Here is a 22,903-nt window from a genome sequence, read left to right on the forward strand (position 1 = left end):
TAAAGTAAAAAGCAGAAGACTATTTATGAATTCATAACAACTTAAAGCCCCTGTTTCATGAGTTTCCTATCTGCAAATGTTATCAATCAACACTGGTCATGCACAAAGTAGAAGAAAGTCAGAAAGCAGAAACAAATAACACAATCATTTTACCTTAAAAAGCAATTTGAATAAATTCCTTAATAGGATTCAATACCAGAAAAAATGATTTCACTCTGACCTCACCAATATAAATAGGCAAAGAAAAAATATACAAGTATCTCATGGTTTAATTGCTCTATGCATTTATTGTCTATTATTAATGCAGAAAGGGGACAAAAAGCTCACAAACAATCTACACAATTCACAAGACGCAGAGCAGGGATAAAGGTGACTTAGATGAATCAACAGTATTCTAGGGTCTTGGTGGACGCATTCCTGGGGGAGGTGGACCTGGAAAACAAAAAATAAAACAAAATTCAATGAAATAGTCATAAAAATAATATATATACATTCAAAGCCCTGGCTGCCACTCTCAAGCTCCTATAATCCCAATTCACCTCTAATTCCTGGTGGTGGGGGCCTCATTCCAGGAGGAGGCATGCCTATTGGCGTCCCTCGAGCAGGGGGAAGCCCAATTGGTGGGCCCATAGGTGGTCTCATACCAGGTGGAGGAGCCATGATGCCTACAAAGAAAACAATTCAGAAATAAAGACCTTATAAGTTGGCTCAGGAAAGTTAGACTTCAGCCCAAAGTAATGTTTAAAGAAATGAGCTGGGTTCAATCCAGAAAGAAAGAGGGAAAAGCAGCAGCCAATGAGGATCAAATAATTTCTTTTTAAATATTGCTCCTGTTTGCCATCTCCAATTCAAAAAGAATTCCTATTCTTTCATAAAAAACTAATTATATACTCCCAAAATCTCTAATTGAGAACTTAGGTTGTGTCTGAATCCATTATCTAAGTCAGTTGTTGTTGTTGTCTCAAACTGACTTAAATAATGGCATATGAACTCTCGGAGACACAAATTATTCTTTTTCACAAATCCCATACCTGGTGGTGGGGTTGCTCTGCCTACAGGTGGGGGTGGAGTCCCCCGTCCTGGTGGATACTGTGTTGGGGCTCCAGCAATGCTGGCAGTAGCAGCAACAGCAGCAGCTGCTACAGTACCTCTTCCTTGTGGAGTCATTACCTGAGAGGGCAGAGCCAGGAAGACAATAAAAATGAGAAGAAACATGCTCACATTTTTAAACACAGAAAATAAATATTAGGTATGACCTCTTAAATGCTAAATAATTACTGCAATTTTATACTTGTCTCATTCATATTTTATTTTTGCAGCACTGGGAATGAAATCCAAGGGCTTACACATGTCAAGTGCATGCTCTACCACTGAGATACATCCCATCCTGAGTTCTGCATTTTTTTTAAATCTTGGTATTATGGGCTGGGGTTGTAGCTCAGTGGTAGAGGACTTGCCTAGCATGTGTGAGAAACTAGGTTCAATTCTCAGCACTGCACTGCATATAAATAAATAAAATAAAGGCCCATCAACAAATAAGAAATATATTTTTTTAAAATATTGGTATGACATATCAAAGCAGCTATTCTTCTCTTTTTTCCAAATCTGACATGTACATTCATATTTTTCTGAATAAGCAAATGATAGTTTTACTGGTGGCTTTAAATACCCAGTAACCATTTTAAGTAACTAGTTTTATTTCCTTGCTTCTATATTTATCTCCCTGCTTATTCTATAACATATACTGCTTAACAAATACACATTTTTAAATATCCTCAATCCAGGAATCTACTCACATTTCCCCATTAAGCTAAAACCCTTTCCTTGTTACCCACCTGCTGGGATGGACCTCCAACTCCTCTGACAGGGCCTGCTAATCCAGCAGGAGCCTGGGGAATTGGTACACCAGCTGGTACTCCTCTGCCAGCTGCCCTCCCAACCCCAGGACCTCCTGCAGCTCCAGCAAGTGGCACCCGAGCAATACCAGTCTGAAATAAGAAAATTTATAATGTAGAACTGAATGACTTACTCAAGTTCTCAGCACTTTGATACAAAAATCAGTTTTACCCACTATGTTCCCAGGCCACCCATCTAACATTAATTTCAGCACTCAAATGGAAAAAATGAGTATATATACCATGGAGATAATTCTCCACATATATATTTTTCAAATTGTTAGGACACATACCATGTGGAAATAAATCAACAACTCCCATGATTACCTAGGTAACCCAGCACATAAAGTAAACCATCAAAAAACTTTTAATTCATAAAAGTTCAAATATTAGCTAGCATCAAGTTCTGAACACATTTGACAAAAGTATACTATATGGTGTTTCCCTGGTCCCCCAATTTCAGCCATCTCAAAGAATATAATATTCTCCCACATTTAAATTATTTCCTTTTATATACCAATTAAGAATAAAACAACAAAAAATTACTTTCAAAGACAAAATTTTAAAGAGCTCTGTCCTGCCCTGCATCTTCCTTACATCTTTAGGGGGTGGTCCCTCCACAGTCATGGATACCAAGTTCTCCCCACGCAGCAACACCAGACCTAATACCCGTTTTTCTTCACGCTCTGGCTGCTTTGCATTCTTTGGCCTATGAATAAGAAGAAATTTTAGTGAGAGAAATTTTAGCAATCCTCAAATTATTCATTAAACAAAAGTACTAAATAAGACAAAAACTAATGCCAAGATTCTCACTTAAGTTATTCAGTTTAATCTCCTAAATGAAACATTCAATCTCAATTTACATATATAAATAGCAAAGCTCCTTTCCTATTTTAACTATTGTCCTTTCCAGAATATTTCCTGGATATTACACAAATATTACAAAAAGTGAATTACTTTTGTAAAATATAGATGGAAATGATGAGACTTAGCCTTTTAAGGTAGGCAAAATTTTCAACTCTATTTCCACATTAAAATGGAAAATAGGACTGGGATAGTGGCTCAGTGGTACAGTGCTTACCTAGCATGTGTGAGGCACTGGGTTTGATCCTCAGCACCACATAAAAATAAATAAATAAAATAAATGTCTATCAACAACTAAGAAAACATTAAAGAAGTGGAAAATAATTTTTTTAAATCACTTTTAACTAAATAAATCTTGAATACAAAACTGAAATAAAAGAAATAGTAATAGAGAGAAGGGATACCAAATGGTAATCATAACACAATTCCCCAACCATGGACAATTATTTTCTCTCCTTCAATGTAACACTGTCACAGAGGACAGTCAATTAATACTTCTAATTTTCTGAAATAAATATAATTTGATATTTCAATCATATTGTGCTGTTTTATTCCCAGTAATGCATGGCTGTTTTTGCAAATTTACACTAATACATTGGATGCAATGCCTTTAAAGCTCTAACCCAAGTCAGACATGACTTTAAGAGATTAGACAATAGACTGGCCCTGCTATAGTTTCTCTACATGAAAGTCACCTTTTATAAACTCTACTTTATCTCTGCCCTTGGATTTTCACTGCTTTTGCTTCCAACTGTTACCCAATCCTCAGACTTACTTGATTTTCCTGAACTCATCACAATCACAGAGGATCAAATTCATATGCTTGTCAAAAGCCTTAAAGGTGCCAATGAAGATTCGGCCATCTTGCAGGATACATCTCATTCTATAGTCAATGTGCTGCAGCATCTTGCTACTCTTGCCCACAGTCTGGAATTATTAAAAGGAATGTAAATAGTCAATTTGTCTCATTACTTGCCTGCTCCCATATCAATCCAAATCTGGTTTCCTTAACAAGTCCTCTTCCATGCCTTTTCTGCAACATTTCTTCTCTCTCACTAAATATACTAAATTTTGACCCAGGATCACTAGATTCTTCTAAGAAAAACTTTACTTCTTAAAATTTTAGGCAGTTTTCCCATCATTACTCATTTTATTTTTTTCTGAAATCCCTCAGCTCACAGTTGGTTACCTTTTAGAACTATAATCTCTCTTCCCTTCCCAAATACTACCTTTTTTCTGATCATTTGATTTTATAAACTGTTTGTTTTACCCTGAACAAATCTGTACCTAAAATAAAACTACAAATCCCATCAACCTAACTAAAGCATAATGCATGGTATTTCTTAGCTTTGTAAAGACTTTCAGATCCATAACACCTACAACAATATTCAGAACTTCCAAATTTGTTTCTCCACATTTTCTTTCGTTTTTGTTCCCCTACAGCACCATTTTAGATATTTATCACAGTAACCCTCCCATGTGAGAATTTAATATAGAGTCATGATCTCCTTATATTAATATAATGTGATTCTTTGTGGTATTATAAAACAATATAGAATGTTATGTTTGTTTGTTTTTTTGATACGTCAAGAACCAATTTTGATACTCTTGGAGAATGCATGCTCTGTATTTTCAGAATCATTAAATTTTTATTAGAATACTCTATCCAGATTATTTTCATCTATATTAACCAACAGATTCTTTTGTGCCAGCAACCTGGAAGGCTGAGGCAGAATGACTGCAATTTTAAGGCCAGCCTCAGCAACTTAGCCAGACAGTCTTTAAAAACAAAAAAAAAGTTAAAAATAATTAATGGGCTGGTGATAGTTCAGTAGTGGAGCACCCTGGAGATCAATCTCTATACTTAAAAAGGAGAAAAAACTTTCCTAAGTAGTCTGTAAGTCTTCAGAAATTAAGAGTCACCAATGGGCAAGATGGTTCCTTAAAACAGCAATGATCATCAAAAACTGCTTCTGTATTTTCTTACATCATAAGTTATCTTTCTCTTTTCAGCATGATTTGTATAACTTGTACAACCAACCGATAATAGGAACCAGACATTTCTCATCTCCAGTTTTTATTTAATACAATAAGAATACATATCTATGAATATATTCTCTTTCCTAACTTTTAAAACCCAAAGCTCCTCACACCTTGGGAAACTATTATTTTGGGCCCTTATAGCATCTTACCACCCCTGTACTTTAATGTACATCTTACCATGATTGCTGTTCCACCAAAGCCGATGTCAAAAATAAAATCTGGGGATCCTTAATACCTAAGGGAAGGCTTGGTACAGATAAAAGTATGATGAAGGTTCTCTTATAAACAATGCAAGCTGGGCAGAAGCTTCATAAATAGTAGACAGAGCCTGCAGAGGAAAGCATGGTACAGCTACACTGCAATATATCATATTTTAAACAACTTAATTCTGCACTAAAATCACTACCACACACATTCAAAACATCCCTCCTCTCATGCTGCCATAGCAAGAGTCTAACAAATTTCAGTATTCCCTCATCTTAATTCCCACATTTGGCACACCTAGAGAAATAAAACTCATTTATTTTACCTTCTAATTCTTAAATGTCCCACGTAAACATGAATTCCCAACTCCAAAATTTACATCAATATCTCAATTATTCCTGAATTTAGTCAATTTTCAACTGCAAGGTTCTCTTTCTTTCCCCTAAATCCTGTTCAAAATTATATTAGGTAATCTTTCTTCACCAAATAATATGAATCTTCTTAAGACTTCCTATGTAGTCAGTTATAGCCAGTACAGTACAGGGTCTCAAACTATTGACCATAATAATTGCAAAGTAAAACAGCAGCTTCACATCATATGATGCATGAGTAGTCACTGTGTATCTTATCAAATGAAAGGACATAAAAGCAAAGTAAACCACCTAAGATCAATCATCATAGCAAGGTCAAACTTTTATAAAATATAGACTTTGAAATGATCATAAACTTGAGACTTTCTATAGAAAAATGTACAAAATATGATTACCAATGACATAACAGGAGAAAATACAAATGGGACATATTCATCTACAAAACAATGTGAATTAAAACCACATGACCAGGGTGCAGTAGAACATGCCTATAATCCCCACAATATGGGAGAGGCTGAGGTGGGAGGATTGTAGGTTTAAATCCAACCTTGGCAACTTATCGAGACCCTATCTCATCATGAAAATAAATAAATAAACAAGCAAATAAATAAATGGCAAGCATACACATGCAAAAATATTTCCTTCAAAACTTTTATTTAATGACAAAAAATACCCAAAGGAAATATGAGAACCTAAGTATGTTTTCATGTTACTAAACGCTTCCTCAGATGCCCTTAGAAAGTGATAAGATAAAATTTAGGAATCGTACTACAAAAAAAATATTTTAAAGAAGAAATAAAAATTTTCACTAAATTTATACTCTATGTTCTGCACTAGGATAATTAATGTTAATACACATTCAGAGGCCAAAAATGTACCTGTGGTCAGACATAGTAGCACAAGCCTGTAATCCAAGCTACTCCAGAGGCTGAGGAATAAGGAAAATTAGAGGTCAGCCTGAATACTTTAGGTACACCCCATGTCAGAATTTTGAAAAAAGTACCAGGAACATAACTCAGAGGTAGAGCACTTGTCTGGGTTGAGTCTCTGGGTTCAATCTCCAGTATGCAAATTTTTTTAAAATAAAATATAAAGCGTGGGTTGGGGATATAGCTCAGTTGGTAGAGTGCTTGCCTTGCATGCACAAGGCCCTGGGTTCAATCCCCAACACCACCAAAAAATTAATTAATTAATTAAAAAATAAAAGGCTGGGGCTGTAGCTCACTGTCAGTGCACTTGCCTAGCATATGTGAAGCACTGGGTTTGATCCTCAGCACCACATAAAAATAAACCACATAAAGGCATCCTGTCCATCTACAACTACAAAAAATTTAAAAAATAAAATATAAAGGAACTCCTGGTTGAATAGCTCTCATACAAAATGTTTGCTACCAAAAGTTTAAAAGTGTTTCAGATTTCATGTTTTAGACTCTAGAATATTTGCATACACATCTTGAGATATACAGAAGGCAGTAACAAATGTCAAATTCAAATTAATGTTTCATATACACCTGGGTAGCCAAAAAAATTGCCAGGTTAAAAAATTTAATCTGTGAACAGCTGCTCATTGAAAAATGCCTTTACTCTGAAGAACAGTTGAGGACAGTGATCAGATTCCAGTATTTATTCACAAGTCCATATAATTATTACAAAATGTTGGGCATAAAGGATTCAATGTAATGATTTCTCAGAAAAGCTGTCTCTTCAGATCTCAATTCAAAATGATGGTTATAAACAATCCTTGTTAACTCATGTTGAAGATGCTAAAGAGTAACATTTCAAAAAACAAAAATAAAATCTACAGAGAATTCATCAATAAAACCCTTTTCTTCTAAAGTTTTATTTTCTAAACAAATAATAATTAAATAACTGAGCATGTATGTGTGCATGTTTGAATGTACAAGTAAATCCTAGGAATTTGGGCACTGTAATGTTGAAACAGAAAATAATTGCAAAATAAAACAGAATACTAAATCAAAATCAAATTTGGAATGTCTTTTTTCCTATTAAAAAAAGTGAGCAAGGGCTGGAACTATGGCTCAGCGGTAGAGCACTCATCTCACATGTGTGAGGCCCTGGGTTCGATCCTCAGCACCGCATAAATAAAAATAAAGATACTGTGTTCACCTACAACTAAAAAATTTAAATTTAAATTTAAAAAAAGTGAGCAACCAACAAAAAATACAAACTAAATAAATATTCATTACATTGAAAAATTATGGATAGTATCTTTATTACATTGCTGATTCCAAGAGGAAATACATTAGAGAAAACATGAAAGTGAGAAAAAGACAATAAAAAATAAATAATTAGGGGACTGGGGTTATGGCTCAGCGGTAGAGTGCTCAACTAGCATGTGCAAGGCCCTGGGTTTGATCCTCAGCACCACATAAAAATAAAATAAAGACATTGTGTCAAACTACAACTAAAAAAAATATATTTAAAAAAGAACTATAATTGGAAAATAAAAAATTAGTAAATAAGCATAGGAAAATACTTAGATTCTCTTAACACTCGTTGCTAATGAATGTGTGATATATTTACAATTTTCATTTATGCCAAAACTGGTCAAAGTGAAAAGTGACATACTACATTTGGAAGGTTAAGAAATTAAAACAGTAAATACTTTAAAACTAGACACACACAAAAAAATGAAGTCTATCACAAAATGTAATTATAAAACATTCACTAGGGGCTGAGGCTGTGGCTCAGAAGTAGCACACTTGCCTGGCATGTGTGAGGCACTGTGTTCGATTCTCAGCATCACATATAAATAAAGGTCTATTGACAACTAAAACATGAATAAATAAAACATTCACTAAGATATTTAATGCCCATTCATAAAAATTTTTCATATAAAGTGGATAATCTATGCAAAATAAAATATGAATAAAACTTTCTGAAAAGCATGCACTATGAAATGTTTGGAAGTGACACAAAAACATGTCAAAATGTCAGGGGAGGGACATTAAGTTCAGACTTCTATTGTTTTAAATGTCATACAATGTGCTTATTTTATAACACTGATCATTATAGTATCAGCTCTAACCTGTTTTTTGTTTGTTTGTTTGTTTCTCTTGAAATCAGCTAGCTTGATGTTCCAGTATTGCTTTAACCACCTCTTGGTGTCTCAGCTAAGAAGGCCTGTCTCAGTTCCGCCTGAAAATCCACCACAGGTACTTGTTGCTGCTGAGAACGCCTTGGGTACAACTGACACCTATTAAAAGAATACAATATATATATTTTTTCTATCTATATATTTATATTCATATATATATATATATATATATATATATTCTATCTATATTTATATGTGTATATATATATACATGCACACACATATAAATACACACATACAAGATACATCTTATTACTAAGATTTTTGTCCATGTGCAATTATATGAAATAAAACACAAAGACCCTTAAACTTACGAAGGTTCTTCTTTATGTTCACAATAGACCATTTTTATCTAGTAAGTTAACTATTAACACAAAACACAAAATCTTGACACATAAGTATGTACAAGAAACTAGCAGATACTTACCCAATCTGGAAATATTTTCAAAGAACTATAAAACTAAGAACTATTACTCCTGTAGAAATACTATTAGTACCATATCCATCATTCAATTTCCAATTATCCTAAAATGCTTACTCCCCTGCAATAGAGTGAGGGTATTTGCTCAGCATACATTAATGATGCATAAAGGCTGTCTCATCTGAAGCATTGTCTTCATAAATAAATACCTAATAACTTGCAGAGTCCATGAGATTTAGGGCTTTCAAACTATGTGATTCAACCATCTGTATTAGTAAGCAGGGAATTCTATAAGAAAACCCTCCACATACCCTGTGGGTCAGTAACCTTGCTGTGAATCTAATAAGAGATGGCCACACTGTGGTACAGTCCTATAATCCCAACTCTGGAGGTCAAGATAGGAGGACCACAAAATCAAGCCCAGTCTCAGCAGCTTAGCAAAGCCCACAATAAACATCAAAAACAAAGGAGATGCAGCACAGTGGTAAAGTACTCTAGGTCCGATCCTCAGCATGTGCACATGCTTGCTGTCTCTCTCTCTCTGTCTCTCACACACACATACACACACACACACACACACAATAAATAAAGGAAATTATAGTTTGCTGATCAACAGGAAAGGTCTGGTATTGATATTAGCAATTTTACCCTGTTGGTAAGGGGAAAAATGATAAAATATATTTGAAAATATTTAATAGGACTGGATTTGAAAATGAGACTGGTACAAGTTTCCACTTTTTGTCTATAGATTTTTCATTGTGTGTTAAACATGCTGTTAAATAATAAAGAATTTAAGCCAGGTGCCATGGCATAGACATGTAATTCCAGCGACTTAGGGAGGCTGAGAATCGGCCTAGACTAGAATTGGCAAGACCCTCAGCAATTTGGGATAAATAATAAAAAGGACTAAGGATGTAATTCAGTGGCAAAGAGACCCTAGATTCAATCTCCAGCACATACATACATAAAATTAGCTGGCCTCTGTCCCAGGTTATCAGGAAGTCACATATAACTCCTTGGAATTTACAAAAAGACAGAAATATCTTTATTGTTCTTGGTGGTTTATGCTAGTGAGATAATTCAGATTGGGATACGGCCAGGCCCAAGAAAAAACAAACAAATGTTAAAGAGAAGGCTTCGGAACCTGACTTCCTAAGATAGGATGGAACCTAAAGACTGATTTCAATCACATGACCAATGTTTCAGTTAATTTTGTCTACATAATGAAACCCCAACACTACAGTGGATTTCTGAAGTTCTGTTATGTTTTCTAATGGGTTTTATCTACTAACATAGAGAGTACATCCTGAAAGAATGTAGCTTTATGTTTGAGAGCCTCTCAGACCTTGACCTACATTCATTTGTAAATTTTATAAATCTTGTACTAAGTTGTAGTGTTTGCCTAGCATGCATAAGGCTCTGGGTTAAATCCCCATCACATTTTTTACAAAATCACACAGATATACCTATAAAGAATATGTACACATATTCAGAGAGAGGTATTTATGTGTTATGTTTTATTTTTAAGTTCTAAGACATTTTCCCAAATAATCAAATCTGAAAGCACACTGGGAATCACAGATTCACAAGCTAGCTGGATCAGATGTATTATGGCATGGGAACTCTGCAGCTTGTGGGCTAATGTGTGAATTAAGGACAATCAAATGGAGAGAATATTAATATCTGTGAAGTGTGCAATAATTTAAGTTAGTTGGCCTCAGTTACATTTAAATTTTCCTACCCCAATCACCAAATAATAAAATCTCCCCTACCAGTGCTGGGAGATGCAACCTCAGGTCCTTATACATGTTAGGCAAGCATTTTATCACTGAGCTATATGCCCAGGTCTGAATAATAAATAATCTAAGTATTCCTCATTTCAGTCTCACTGTTGCCAAACAGCAACCAGTTCTATGACCTAACAAAGTCTTAAAACTGTTGCAGGAAGAAGGAAAAAAAACAACTTTGCTTCTTGAAACTTGAATTAAGAGAATTTCCTATTAATTATCCTCCTTGGTTAACTCTGGGAGCCTAAAGACAACTGAGGTTAAGAATGAGAAAACAAGGAGCTGGGGAAGTGGCTCAAGTGGTAGCGCGCTTGCCTGGCATGCATGCAGCCCGGGTTCAACCCTCAGCACCACATACAAACAAAGATGTTATGTCCACCGAAAACTAAAAAAAATAAATATTAAAAATTCTTTCTCTCTCTCTCTCTCTTAAAAAAAAAAGAATGAGAAAGCAAGATGCAGGCTATATAGCATTACACATCACAAAAAGCAGAATATTAATCAGGAAATACATTTGAAGGTATACCTAAAATAGATAAAGATGACTCTCCAACCCTAATTTCCCTCAAACTGAAAATATATCAACTAACAGGGAAGATATTATCCCAAGAACAAGAGATGATGTGGTGACATATCTACTGAAAGACAAAATTACCATCAATTCCACGAGTGGAACAAAAGCCAACACAGTTCTATTCATACTCATTAGTTTGTATCTTGTGCTATTTTTATTTAGTTTTGTATTGAACTTTCTAGAATGAATAAAATAATTATTTAGGGCTGGAATCAACAGAATCCCTCTAGCAGAATGGACTCCCATCTTTATTGTTTGAGAGAAGGTAGGATATTAATTGGATAAATATCAATGAAGATTCAGTTTAATAAAATATACAAGTACCTGGCTTATGAAATTTTGAGCTTATATATAAACCATGATACAAGTTCTATTAATCCTACATTTAGACACGGGTCTCTGGTTTAATTCCTAGGTCCTTGATCCATTTTGAGTTGAGTTTTGTGCATGGTGAGAGATAGGGATTTCATTTCATTTTGTTGCATATGAACTTCCAGTTTTCCCAGCACCATTTGTTGAAAAGGCTTTCTTTTCTCTAATGTATGTTTTTGGCACCTCTGTCAAATATAAGATAATTGTAATTTTGTGGGTTAGTCTCTGTACCATTGGTCTATCAGTCTGTTTTGGTGCCAATACCAAGCTGTTTTTGTTACTATTGCTCTGTAGTATTGTTTAAGGTCTGGAATAGTGATACCACCTGCTTTACTCTACTTGCTAAGGATTGCTTTAGCTATTCTGGGTCTCTTACTTTTTCCAGATGAATTTCATGATTGCTTTTTCCATTTCTATGAGGAATGCCATTGGTATTTTGATTAGAATTGCATTAATTCTGTATAGTGCTTTTAGTAGTATGGCCATTTTGATAATATTAATTCTGTCTATCCAAGAGCAAGATATATCTTTCCATCTTCTGAAGTCTTCTTTAATTTCTTTCTTTAGTGTTCTGTAGTTTTCGTTGTAGAGGTCTTTCACCTCTTTTGTTAAGTTGATTGCTAAGAATTTTTTTTTGAGGCTACTGTAAATGGGGTAGTTTCCTTCATTTCCCTTTCAGAGGATTTGTCACTGATGTATAAAAAATGTAGCATATATACACAATGAAATTTTACTCTGCAGTAAAAGAGAATAAAATCATGGCATTTGCAGGTAAATGAATGGAGTTAGAGAAGATAATGCTAAGTGAAGTTAGCCAATCCCCCCAAAAAACAAATACCAAATGTTTTCTCTGATATAAAAAGACTGATTCATAGTGAGGTAGGGAGGGGGAGCATGGAGGAATAGAGGAACTATAGATATAAGGCAGAGGGATGGGAGAAGAAGGAAGTGGGTAGAGGATTAGAAATGATGGTGGAATGCGATGGTATTATCCAAAGTACATGTATGAATACATGAATTGGTGTGAATATGCTTTAATACAAGCAGAGATATGAAAAAAATGTGCTCTATATGTGTAATATGGATTGCAATGCATTCCGCTGTCTCTCTCTCTCTCTCTCACACACACACACACACACACACATATATATATATCAATAATAAAAATCCTAAATATGTATTTCCATAATATATTTACTCTAAGAATGAAGAGAACTGGAAAATTATACAATTCCCTAACTCAATACTCATCTCAGATCCTACCCCCAATACAGGAAGGACTATGAAGTTTAATATATAACGTACACAGTATATATCAGAAAAACTCAAGTTATGTTTTCATAAAAATCAAACTGTTTCCACAGATATGAACAAGACAGACAGATAACTGGAGAAGGCCACTTCATCCCAAAACAAGATGAGCATGAGATCACTTGTATTAATCTAGGTTCAGAATGTATAAAATAAAAACTCGTAACAAAACACAATGGAACTCCATTTACTAAAAAGATCCTCCCTCAACAGATGCCCTTCCCCATAAACTCTACCACAAGCTCTCTAAACTCTACTGGAAACTCTAGGAACATTCAAAACTTTGGAAGTTAAAGGGAGGTTTTTATGTTGAAGCACTCCCAGGTGCAGGGAGGCTGAGGTAGAAGAATTGTAAATTCAAGGCCAGTTTAGGAATGTTAGTGATACTGGTATCAAAATGAAAAAAATATATATATAAGCCAGGCACAGTGGCACATGCATGTAATCCCAGGGACTTGGGAGCCTGAGAAAGAATAATCCCAAATTCAAGGCCAGCCTCAGAAACTTAGGGATGTTCTAAACAACTTAACAAGACCCTCTTTCAAAAAATTGTTTAAAAGGGCTGGGGATGCAGCTCAGTGGTAGAGCACTTGCCTAGCATGAATGAGGCCCAATCCCAAGAAACTCAAAAATAAAAATACACTCAAAAAAGAATTTTTAGAATTCTTCTAAAAATTAGAAGAAATGGGGAAATCTTTACTCTCACCAGTAATTTCAAATGTGCTAATCTTTTGGGCATGGCAGCATACACCTGTAATCCCAGGGATCTGGGAAGCTGAGGCAACAGGATTCCAAGTTTAAGGCCAGCCTCCATGATTTAGTAAGACCCTCAGCAACTTAGCAAGACTCTGTCTCAAAATTTAAAAAATGACGTAGCTCAGTGGTATAGAACCCCTGGGCTCACTTCTCAGTGGCCCTACTAAATAAAAAAATAAAATAAAATGTGCAATCCTTTGACAGTCTTTCATATACACAATGAATACATGACAACAATAAGACATTAACTGTTACCTACCTCCTACAATTTAAAAAATACTACAGTTAAGAAAATAAATTATTATACACTGCATTTTAGAATGATTGTTCATATCCTCACTGTTAGAAGCCAAGGAATGCAAACAAAATAAGTATCAAGTAGGTTAATAATTAAAATAACCCTAATCTATAAAATAATATAGAATTACATATATCACTATAGCAAGATCCCCAAGACGTATTGTCAGAAAAGAATCACAAATCGCAATGTATACAAACAGACATATAAGCATGTATAGGATGAATTCTGAAATGATAAATACCAAGTACTTAAAAATTATCTCTGGAGTGGGAAGGGAAATGAATTGATAGTGGTTTTAAGAAGAGACTCTCTAGGCCGGGCAGAGTGGCACATACCTGTAATCCTAGTGTCTCAGGAGATTGAGGCAGCAGGACTGCAAGTTTAAAGTCAGCCTCAACAATTTAATGAGATCCTAAGCAACTCAGTGAGACCCTGTCTCTAAATAAAATATTTCAAAAAGGGCTACAGATGTGGATCAGTGGTTAAGTGTCCCTGGGTTCAATCCCTGGTACCAAAAAAATGAAGAAGAGACTCTCTAGTGCCCCAACACCCTTGTCCTGTTCTAGGACTTAGGGTTTCAGGGACAGTAGACAGGTGTTCTATCAATACCTGTTCAATCAATCTCACCATTTTACTATATCATCTATATTACATTCATGTGTTTTTTTAATTGTTTATTTTTAGTCTCTTCATTCCATGATATTTTTGTTCTAAACGAAAACATGATTCTGACCTCAGTTGGTTCTCAGCCCAGACTGTACTCACTCTTGATTGCTCAGTGAGGCTGTCCTTCTGCGTTTGACTTGGACTTCCACTTCTGGCACGTGCTGTTCTGTAGTTCGTCTCAGGTGTAAGCGATCCCTGAAACAGATAAAAAAAAAGAATGATTTGGTCGACTTCATCAACTTATGAAGCAACTCATGATTGACTTATGAAAGTGTCCAAAATCCAATTAAAACAAAATAAAACTAAAATATTAGAAGATCTTTACCCTTCAAACAATCAGGATCTTGACTATCACAGCCAATCTTATCAGACAATCTGGTTTTAAAATATCAAGAAATGAAAGACATATTCACTTCCATTTATATTTACTCATCTGTACAGAAAAATACTCACACACACGCATTCAGTAACATACCACCACTACATACTCATTCTTCTGGCCCAAAATAGCAAAGGTAATTCCAAAAGTGGCTTGGGAAGCATATTTTAAATCATAATAAATAGTATTTTGTATACTGAAATTATAGAACATTAAGTTTAAAGGGAAAAATGTCTATTTTTTAAAAATGGAGCCTAAATTAGAAAAAAAATATATTCTATGCTTTCACAGTTATATCAAAATGAATCCTATTGGGCTGGGGCTGTTGCTCAGTTGCAAAGCGCTTTCCTAGCATGTGTGAGGCAATGGGTTCGATCCTTAACGCCACATAAAAAAAAATTAACAAAGGAAATAAAGGCATTCTGTCCATCTATAACTACAAAAATATATTTTAAAAAAATGAATCCTATTGACATGTGTAACTAAAAACGAACTGATTTTTTAAAAAGTCTTTTGCACAAATTTTGCTTTAATATTTGCAAAACAAGGGTTGCTTAATCAAAAAGCTACCAACACAGAGGAAAAACACCACCATAATAAGATCTGCAGACCATCTCATAAAATGGCTGTCTTAGGAACAGAATCAAATCAACCACTGGAGGCAGCCATGTTAGGAAATGTAGGAATCACTCATAAAACTGCGATTCAGAAATTCCATGCTAGAAGACAGAAAAGACCTTTTACAAAAGTCAAGCAACTAATGTTTTACATTTACTATGCACCCCCAAATCCAATTATCTGAACTTTTTTTTTTTTTTTGGTACTTAACCCAGGGGTGCTTTAGCACTGAGCCACATTCACAACGCTTTTTTTTTTTTTTTAACAAGGTTTTCAATTGCTTAGGACCTCACTTAATTACTGAAGCTGGCCTTAAACATGTGCCAACATGCCTAACATCCTTCCTACTTTTAAAAGTAGTATCTGAGTTTTAGAATAAAGCAGGTTAGTAAACTCTCCCTATTATTTTATTGCTTTAAGATGCATGCCTGTAATCTCAGCAGCTTAGGATCAAAGCCAGTCTCAGCGTGAGGGGCTAAGCAACTCAGTTAGACCCTCTCTCTAAATAAAATACAAAATAGGACTGGGGATGCGGCTCAGTGGTTGTGTGCCCCTGAGTTCAATCCTCAGTATCCCCGCCCTTAAAAGAAAGAAGTATAAGTATTCAAATTAAGGCATAAAATGATTTTTAAAAATCATTTATATATATATATATATATATATATATATATATATATATATATATATATATATATATTCTGCCAGGCACGGTGGCACACACCTGTAATCCCAGCAGTTTGGAAGGATGAAGCAGGAGGACTACGCATTCAAAGCTACTGTTAACAATTTATGGAGGACCTAAACAACTAATTTAGGGAGACCCTGTCTCTAAATGAAATATTTTAAAAAGGGCTGGGGATGTACCTCAGTGGTTAACCCCTAGGTTCAATCACTAGTACCCAAAGAGGGGAAAAAATCACATATGCCTATACATTAAGATTTTTACACAGGGGCTAGAGGAGTTGTGGCTCAGAGAAAGAGCACTCACCTAGCATGCATGAGGCACTGGGTTTGATCCTCAGCACCACATAAAACTAAAATAAAGATATTATGTCCACTTACAACTAAAAAATAAATGTTTAAAAAAAAGGTTTTTACACAGTAAAATTTACACATTGCTAATTTTAGTGACCATGGAGTAGGTCCTTTAAATGAGCTCTGAGGACAAGCAAGATAATAAATAAATAAATTTGACTTTAATAAAAGGCACTAAAAACAGTGAAATGAAGCCAATGAAGTGGTACACACCTATAATCTAAGCAGCTCAGCAGGCTGAGACAGGAGAATCTCATGTTCAAAGCCAACCTCAACAATTTAGCAAGTGAGACCCTCTCTCAAAATTTAAAAACAAAAAATTAAAAATATAAAAAACAAAAAGGGCTGAGGATGTAGCTCAGTGGTAAATTAAAACCCCCAGTACTCCTCCCTCCAAAAAATAAGGAGAAAGATAATCAAGAAAGGAAAAAGTATATAAATTATATATGAGATGAGAGTCTAATATTCAAAACAAAAAAAAGGTTCTTTGGAAGTGATAGATAAGTTTATGGCACTGATAGAACCTCCAAACATCAAATTATATACATTAACTATCTAAATGTTTCTGTATGTTAATCACACTTCAAGAGTGTTTATAAAGTCTTAGACCCAGAATATAAAGAAACTCATACAAATTCAGCAATAAAAAGCAAAAAAATCTATTTTCTAAATTGGTAAAGAAGAGCTGGTAATATAGATTAATGGTAGAATGTTTACCTAGCTTACAGGTGGTCCTGTATGTGATTCCCAGCACCAGCACTTCCCCCAAAAAATCAAAATGGGTAAAGGATCTGAATACACAGTTCTTCAAATAAGATATATAAATGGCCAAATATCATATGAAGTTCCTACTTCATTAGTCACTAAGCAAATGCAAATCAAAAGCACTATAATAATATACTCTTGAAAACACTAGAGTTGGGAAGGAGATTGATAAAATGCTAGTTGGACTATAATATGACACAGCCCTTAGCACTACATAAAATGTGCTAACCATGAGATAAAAATAATGATCTAACAATTCCTCTACAGGATATATGATACTAAAACGCTAAACTTGTAGCACACTAATGTTCCCAAAGGGATAACTCATAATAGGCAAAAAGCATTAATAATTAAATGCCTACTGGCTGAAGGATAAATAAATTGTCGTTATATGATATTGCCTACACAATGGAATACTGAAACATGCTATGAGTTCACAAATGTACTTAATAGTTAAATGCATTCTCTTAATTTAACACAATAAAAAAATCTATCAACCAAATTATGTTAAACCCAATATGGTATAACTACATATACTCCACTATCAAAAAAATCTATACTTTTACCCTTATCAGTTCCTCAGAGTGAAAAAAAATCTCATTTCAGTTAAAATACTTACAAAAATATCCTAATATTTCAATTTTTAGTCTAAATAAATCATGTATAAACTTTATTTCAAAAATGTTGGTTTGTGTCAGATACAATCACATATGCACAGGTACATTTATAAACTTCCTTACTGTATCCTCAACCCAGAAACCAACATTATAGAAAATTAACTAGTTCAGAAAAAAATAGTTATAAAAATATTAAAATTTTTCTGAAATCAAAATCCAAAAATATATTGAAAAGTAAAAACTAATGGGATACCACAATTTATTATTATATCATTTCCTATAAAAATGTTTAATATACTTTATATTTTAAAATTCAATAAAGACCTCAGGAATTTTTAAAAATTAGCTAACAGTAGATCCTTCCCATCTGCACTTGCCTAATATAGGAAAGGTCAATGCCTCCAAAACAAAGAGAATTATGAAAAAGGAGAATTCTGGGCCAGTTAATACTCAGAAATTGCTACAGAAAAGGGGTGGTAGAGGGCTGGGGATGTGGCTCAAGCGGTAGCGCGCTCACCTGGCATGCGTGCGGCCTGGGTTCGATCCTCAGCACCACATACAAACAAAGATGTTGTGTCCGCTGAGAACTAAAAAATAAATATTAAAATTCTCTCTCTCTCTCTCTCTCTCTCTCTCTCTAAAAAAAAAAAAGGGGGGGGGTGGTAGAGCACTTGCCTAGCATGTATGAGGCACTGGGTTTAATTCTCAGCACTGCATATAAATAAGTAAAGGTCCATCAATAACTAAATATATACACGTATATATACACATATGTATATATATACGTATACATATGTCTTCACACGGATGCATCCTTTTATATATATATATATAAATATTAAATATAAAAGGATGCATCCATGTGAAGATTGGAGCCACACGTGAGCTTGTTAATTGAATCATTTTTTTTGGTTAGAATTCCCACTCAATCAAGCTTCCTTCATCTAAATCACCTGAAGAATTTGCACTCCTCCTTTTCAAAAAGCCCCAGCAAAGTGCTGAACAGATCAGAGACCTAAAAATCTTCAGATGCCTTGAAACAGGATGAGGTCTTTCCAAAATGATCTGCCATATTGGGATGGTGAGTCGGAATCAAAGACTACAAAATGGCAGGCCAGCCTACACAGTTTTTTATAAAGAGTCAAAAGACTCAGAAGTTAAACCAAAATATATCTGCAGCAACATCTTCCTACAAGCCAGCAAAAAATGATCAAATGAAATAAATACTGCCCACAATATTCTATTTTTCTAACTACTAAAAATAGAAAACTCCATAATAAAGCTTTTCAAGCTAACTAGATTTGCCTTGTTAATTTCAACTGAAGAAAACCAGACATACTGCTTACCAAAGATAAAATGAAAAACATGATTAAATGAAGATAAGCAAAAAGGAAAACAAAATCCCTAAAGGAAAAAAAGATTTTTAAAAGTAATGGTATATAATAATCCTATCATTTGGTTCATTATTCTTTTTCATCATCAAATTTTCACAGTAGTTCCAACTTCAAAAATTATCAAAAGCTTAATTTAAAAATTCTTCTGCAGGCAATAGTCTTGGGCAGTGATTCTGATCCCACGCACATCCCCAAACCAATAGGGTTCTCACCACTTTTCTGATTCCATTTTCTTCTCTTTTAACAAACACAACTGTAAGATCATAGGAGCCCAAGATGATTCAATGTTTGGCATGCTCCTGATTCCCCTACTTTAATAAAATTATCTCTTGGTGGATAAAAAATTGGACATCAGAAGATTAAACTAATATATACTTGATGGTAGATGCAACTATTAAATTATCAAATCTGGAAAAGGAAGGGGAATGTGTAAGGGGTTACTTAATGCACTTTGAAACTAGACCATAAAAAACAGTAAAAGAACAATCTACAAAAATTAAAAGGTGACTTTGAAAACAAATTTGACATCTCCACCAGTAATAGAGGCTGCCTCAAGCAGCACATCAGGTACTCTGGTGGATGCACATTTGATGTCCTATAGATCCTTACCACTCCAGTCTACTTCAGCACAGAAAAGGAGGGTCACAGGACAGCTGTGGAGACTGCAAATTCCTGACCTCTCCTTCATTTCATACTCCTTCATCCACCACACCCCTATCGTGGTACTGTGGGGACAGGCCTGCTGCGAAGTCTTCTGAGAATGTGCAATACTGCCTTCTTTCCCCCACCCTCTACTGCGACACAATAGGGAATGTGAGGTAAAACAGCAGCTGTTATAGCATCCAGGTGAAGGGGTGGCTTTTATCCTCTCCAAGCTGATGCTGCATAACCATGTTCTCCGCTACCAACCGCATGGCAGGTAGAGGCAGCTATCCTCCCCACTGCGCCTGCGCACCCTTCACTGCAGCACTTTGGGGAGGGGGCGGACACCTCACCCAACATTTCTCCTACCTCACCCAAGCACTTTCGAGAGCATATGGCTGAAATTTCAGCAGGGCAAAAATGAGAAAACAGGTGCAAACAGTGGCATACCTGCTGTGACATGATGAGGAGGGGGCGACCATCCGCCCCACCCTGCTGCGCCTGCGCAGACTATTGCCTCTGCAGCAGCGGCCATCTTTGGGAAAGTGCACAATGGCGGTGACGCAAAATATTACCCTCTTCCAATCCTGAGATAGCCTTTGAAAACTATATTATGATAAGTAAAAACAATGAAAAACAATGCCTCTGTGGCATCACCTCACAATTTGTGAGAAGATACACAACACTAAATTGTGCACGCCATTTCCCTTTCTTACACGTTAGCCACCTAAGTGAAGATAACACTTTGGTTTAAAACCAAACCAAATTTCTGTAACTAGCACTTCATTGTAGGGGCACAGCAGCTTAAGAAAGCAAAAAGCACAATCATAAAAATCAAAATGCACAACATCCAAAGATCATGAGAAAATTAATGTTCCTTCAAAGTCCCTACTTATGTCTGCAACCATCCGTCCTCTCACCCCCTCCCCTTCACACCAGAGGTCATTCTGCTGACCCACTCAGTCACTTCGGACACCCAGCAGGCCCTGTAATTACTGCCATACGCACCAACGAACGTTCCCCACACTACCACTGCCACTGTGAACACCCCAATGTCCCCCACTACATCCACCACCGCTTCCCACTCTTCCCACTCACATCAGAAACCATGGTGGCCTCGACAACAATATGGGCTCTCCAACCTACCCTCGAGTCCCCAGCGCTCCAATGGCCCTGCATTACCTGCTGAACTATAGCTGTACCATCTCCGTTACAAGCAAAATCAGACAGAATACTCCAGTGCCCCGTAGATACCTGCTGTACCCTCCCCCACCAACTTCACCTCAGCATTACCCCCTACTAGAACTACTCCACGGTCACCCTGGCATAACCCCCAAACTGCACCAGGGTCCCCTCAGACAACCGCCCAAACTATGTGGCATTGAATTCCTTCCCTAAAACAACACGGTAGTCCCCTCAGTATATCCACTTCCATCCGCGCTACAGTAACCTCGCCCTATCCCGTAAGCTAAATCACTCGGTACTATGGACCAGCGCGGCATGGTCACCTCCGCATACCGTCCCCGAAACTCAGAGGCACTGTATACCTTTCCTTCATGGCGCCGAACGGTGAGCCCCACCCCCACCTCAGCGGACCCTCAGCGCTCCTAGGTCACTCTCAGTATTCCCCCACAAGACCGCGGGCAACCCACTGTAACTGCCTCGTATTTGAAAGGCAAAGGTTCACCCACAAAAGGAACTGTCGCGGCATTACAGATGAGAGGATGCGGCAAAATGCCGCATGACACCAAAGAACAGAAGAGATAAATTCCAAGCCTCCAAAGGTGTCTATCTGGTTCTCCAAAACAAAGGGCTAAAGGCCCTGAAGTTCCAGTTTTGTACAGTACTCCATTTAGTAGACAACAAATGAAAGTTCCCCAAGATAACAGAAGCCACCAAAACGGCTAACCTTGCTCGCTCCATCGCGTCGCTGACCGCTCCTCAGGCCGAGGAGCCAGGCATCTCCAGGGGCCGCTCTGCTCTGCGCAAGACTGCCGCAGCGCAGATTCACCGCACCTCCGGCCGGCGCATGCGTACCAACTCCCCCTAGTGCTGCACATGCGTGTCTATTTGCCGCAATGCAGAGGGTCCCACGTTCTCAAACCAGAATGACCCGAGTGCATTGGTTATTGGACCCCAATAATCCACATCTCTGATGCCTTAACTGAAGGACTTCAAAAACCACAAACATCTAAAATTAATGAATCTGTCTGCTATTTTTGTTTGTTTATTTATTTTAATTTTAAGATTATAATATTAGGTATTTCTGCTTTTTTAAAATTTTTTTTAGCTGTTATTGGACACATGCCTTTATTTTATTTATTTTTATGTAGTGCTAAGGATGGAACCCAGTGCCTCGCACACGCTAGGCGGGTACTGTACAGCTGAGCCACAACCCCAGCCCAGGTATTTCTGCTTTTTAAAAATAGGTGTAAAGCTGTAAAGAAATAATCCTTGAAACCAAGAAGCCTTTGCAGATGTCACAGGCCAAATAATCCTGACTTACAGTCTTTATCAGGTTTTACTCTATGCAGTACACAAAACTGCTTCAGAAAAGTTAAATTAACCAAAACCACAGTCAACACAAATATGCCAGATTCTTGAAATACTATCCAGAAGAAAATATTCCTCTCTCTAAAATGATGCTATGTTGTTCAAATCTAGCAAACTATTCCCCCTTTTTGAATTAATATTTCTTTTGTAAACTGTCAAAATTATTCCCCCAAATCAGAATGTAAACTCTTTAATACTGGGGGCTGGGATTGTGGCT

The 22,903-nt window shown here is 36.1% G+C and overlaps 2 protein-coding genes across 2 annotated transcripts; both read right to left on the minus strand.

Annotated features, from left to right (window-relative positions):
- Nucleotides 1-261: 261 nt before the first annotated feature.
- Nucleotides 262-5,068, minus strand: Snrpn (small nuclear ribonucleoprotein polypeptide N). Its single transcript, XM_076848737.2, has 7 exons — nucleotides 4,980-5,068; nucleotides 3,535-3,686; nucleotides 2,493-2,604; nucleotides 1,836-1,988; nucleotides 1,032-1,170; nucleotides 540-665; nucleotides 262-432 (listed from the first exon to the last, which is right to left on the minus strand). Exons 1-7 carry the CDS (start codon nucleotides 4,980-4,982, stop codon nucleotides 395-397), a joined length of 723 nt encoding a protein of 240 aa, XP_076704852.1. The 5' UTR covers nucleotides 4,983-5,068; the 3' UTR covers nucleotides 262-394.
- Nucleotides 5,069-8,488: 3,420 nt separating this feature from the next.
- Snurf (SNRPN upstream open reading frame) lies at nucleotides 8,489-22,139 on the minus strand. The gene is made up of 3 exons (XM_076848738.1): nucleotides 22,043-22,139; nucleotides 14,783-14,878; nucleotides 8,489-8,594 (listed from the first exon to the last, which is right to left on the minus strand). Exons 1-3 carry the CDS (start codon nucleotides 22,054-22,056, stop codon nucleotides 8,489-8,491), a joined length of 216 nt encoding a protein of 71 aa, XP_076704853.1. The 5' UTR covers nucleotides 22,057-22,139.
- Nucleotides 22,140-22,903: the final 764 nt, after the last annotated feature.

Source organism: Callospermophilus lateralis, chromosome 3 (genome assembly GCF_048772815.1).
Source record: "Callospermophilus lateralis isolate mCalLat2 chromosome 3, mCalLat2.hap1, whole genome shotgun sequence".
NCBI lineage: Eukaryota > Metazoa > Chordata > Mammalia > Rodentia > Sciuridae > Callospermophilus > Callospermophilus lateralis.

What these genes read in the sequence shown, in the direction of transcription:
- Snurf (XM_076848738.1), bottom strand. An exon ending in GCCTCACTGAGCAATCAAGA is followed by an intron (nt 8,595 to 14,782) that starts GTGAGTACAGTC and finishes TTCTTTTAATAG; the next exon opens with GTGTCAGTTGTACCCAAGGC.
- Snrpn (XM_076848737.2), bottom strand. An exon ending in GATGAGTTCAGGAAAATCAA is followed by an intron (nt 2,605 to 3,534) that starts GTAAGTCTGAGG and finishes TCTTATTCATAG; the next exon opens with GCCAAAGAATGCAAAGCAGC. An exon ending in TTGGAGGTCCATCCCAGCAG is followed by an intron (nt 1,171 to 1,835) that starts GTGGGTAACAAG and finishes CTGCCCTCTCAG; the next exon opens with GTAATGACTCCACAAGGAAG.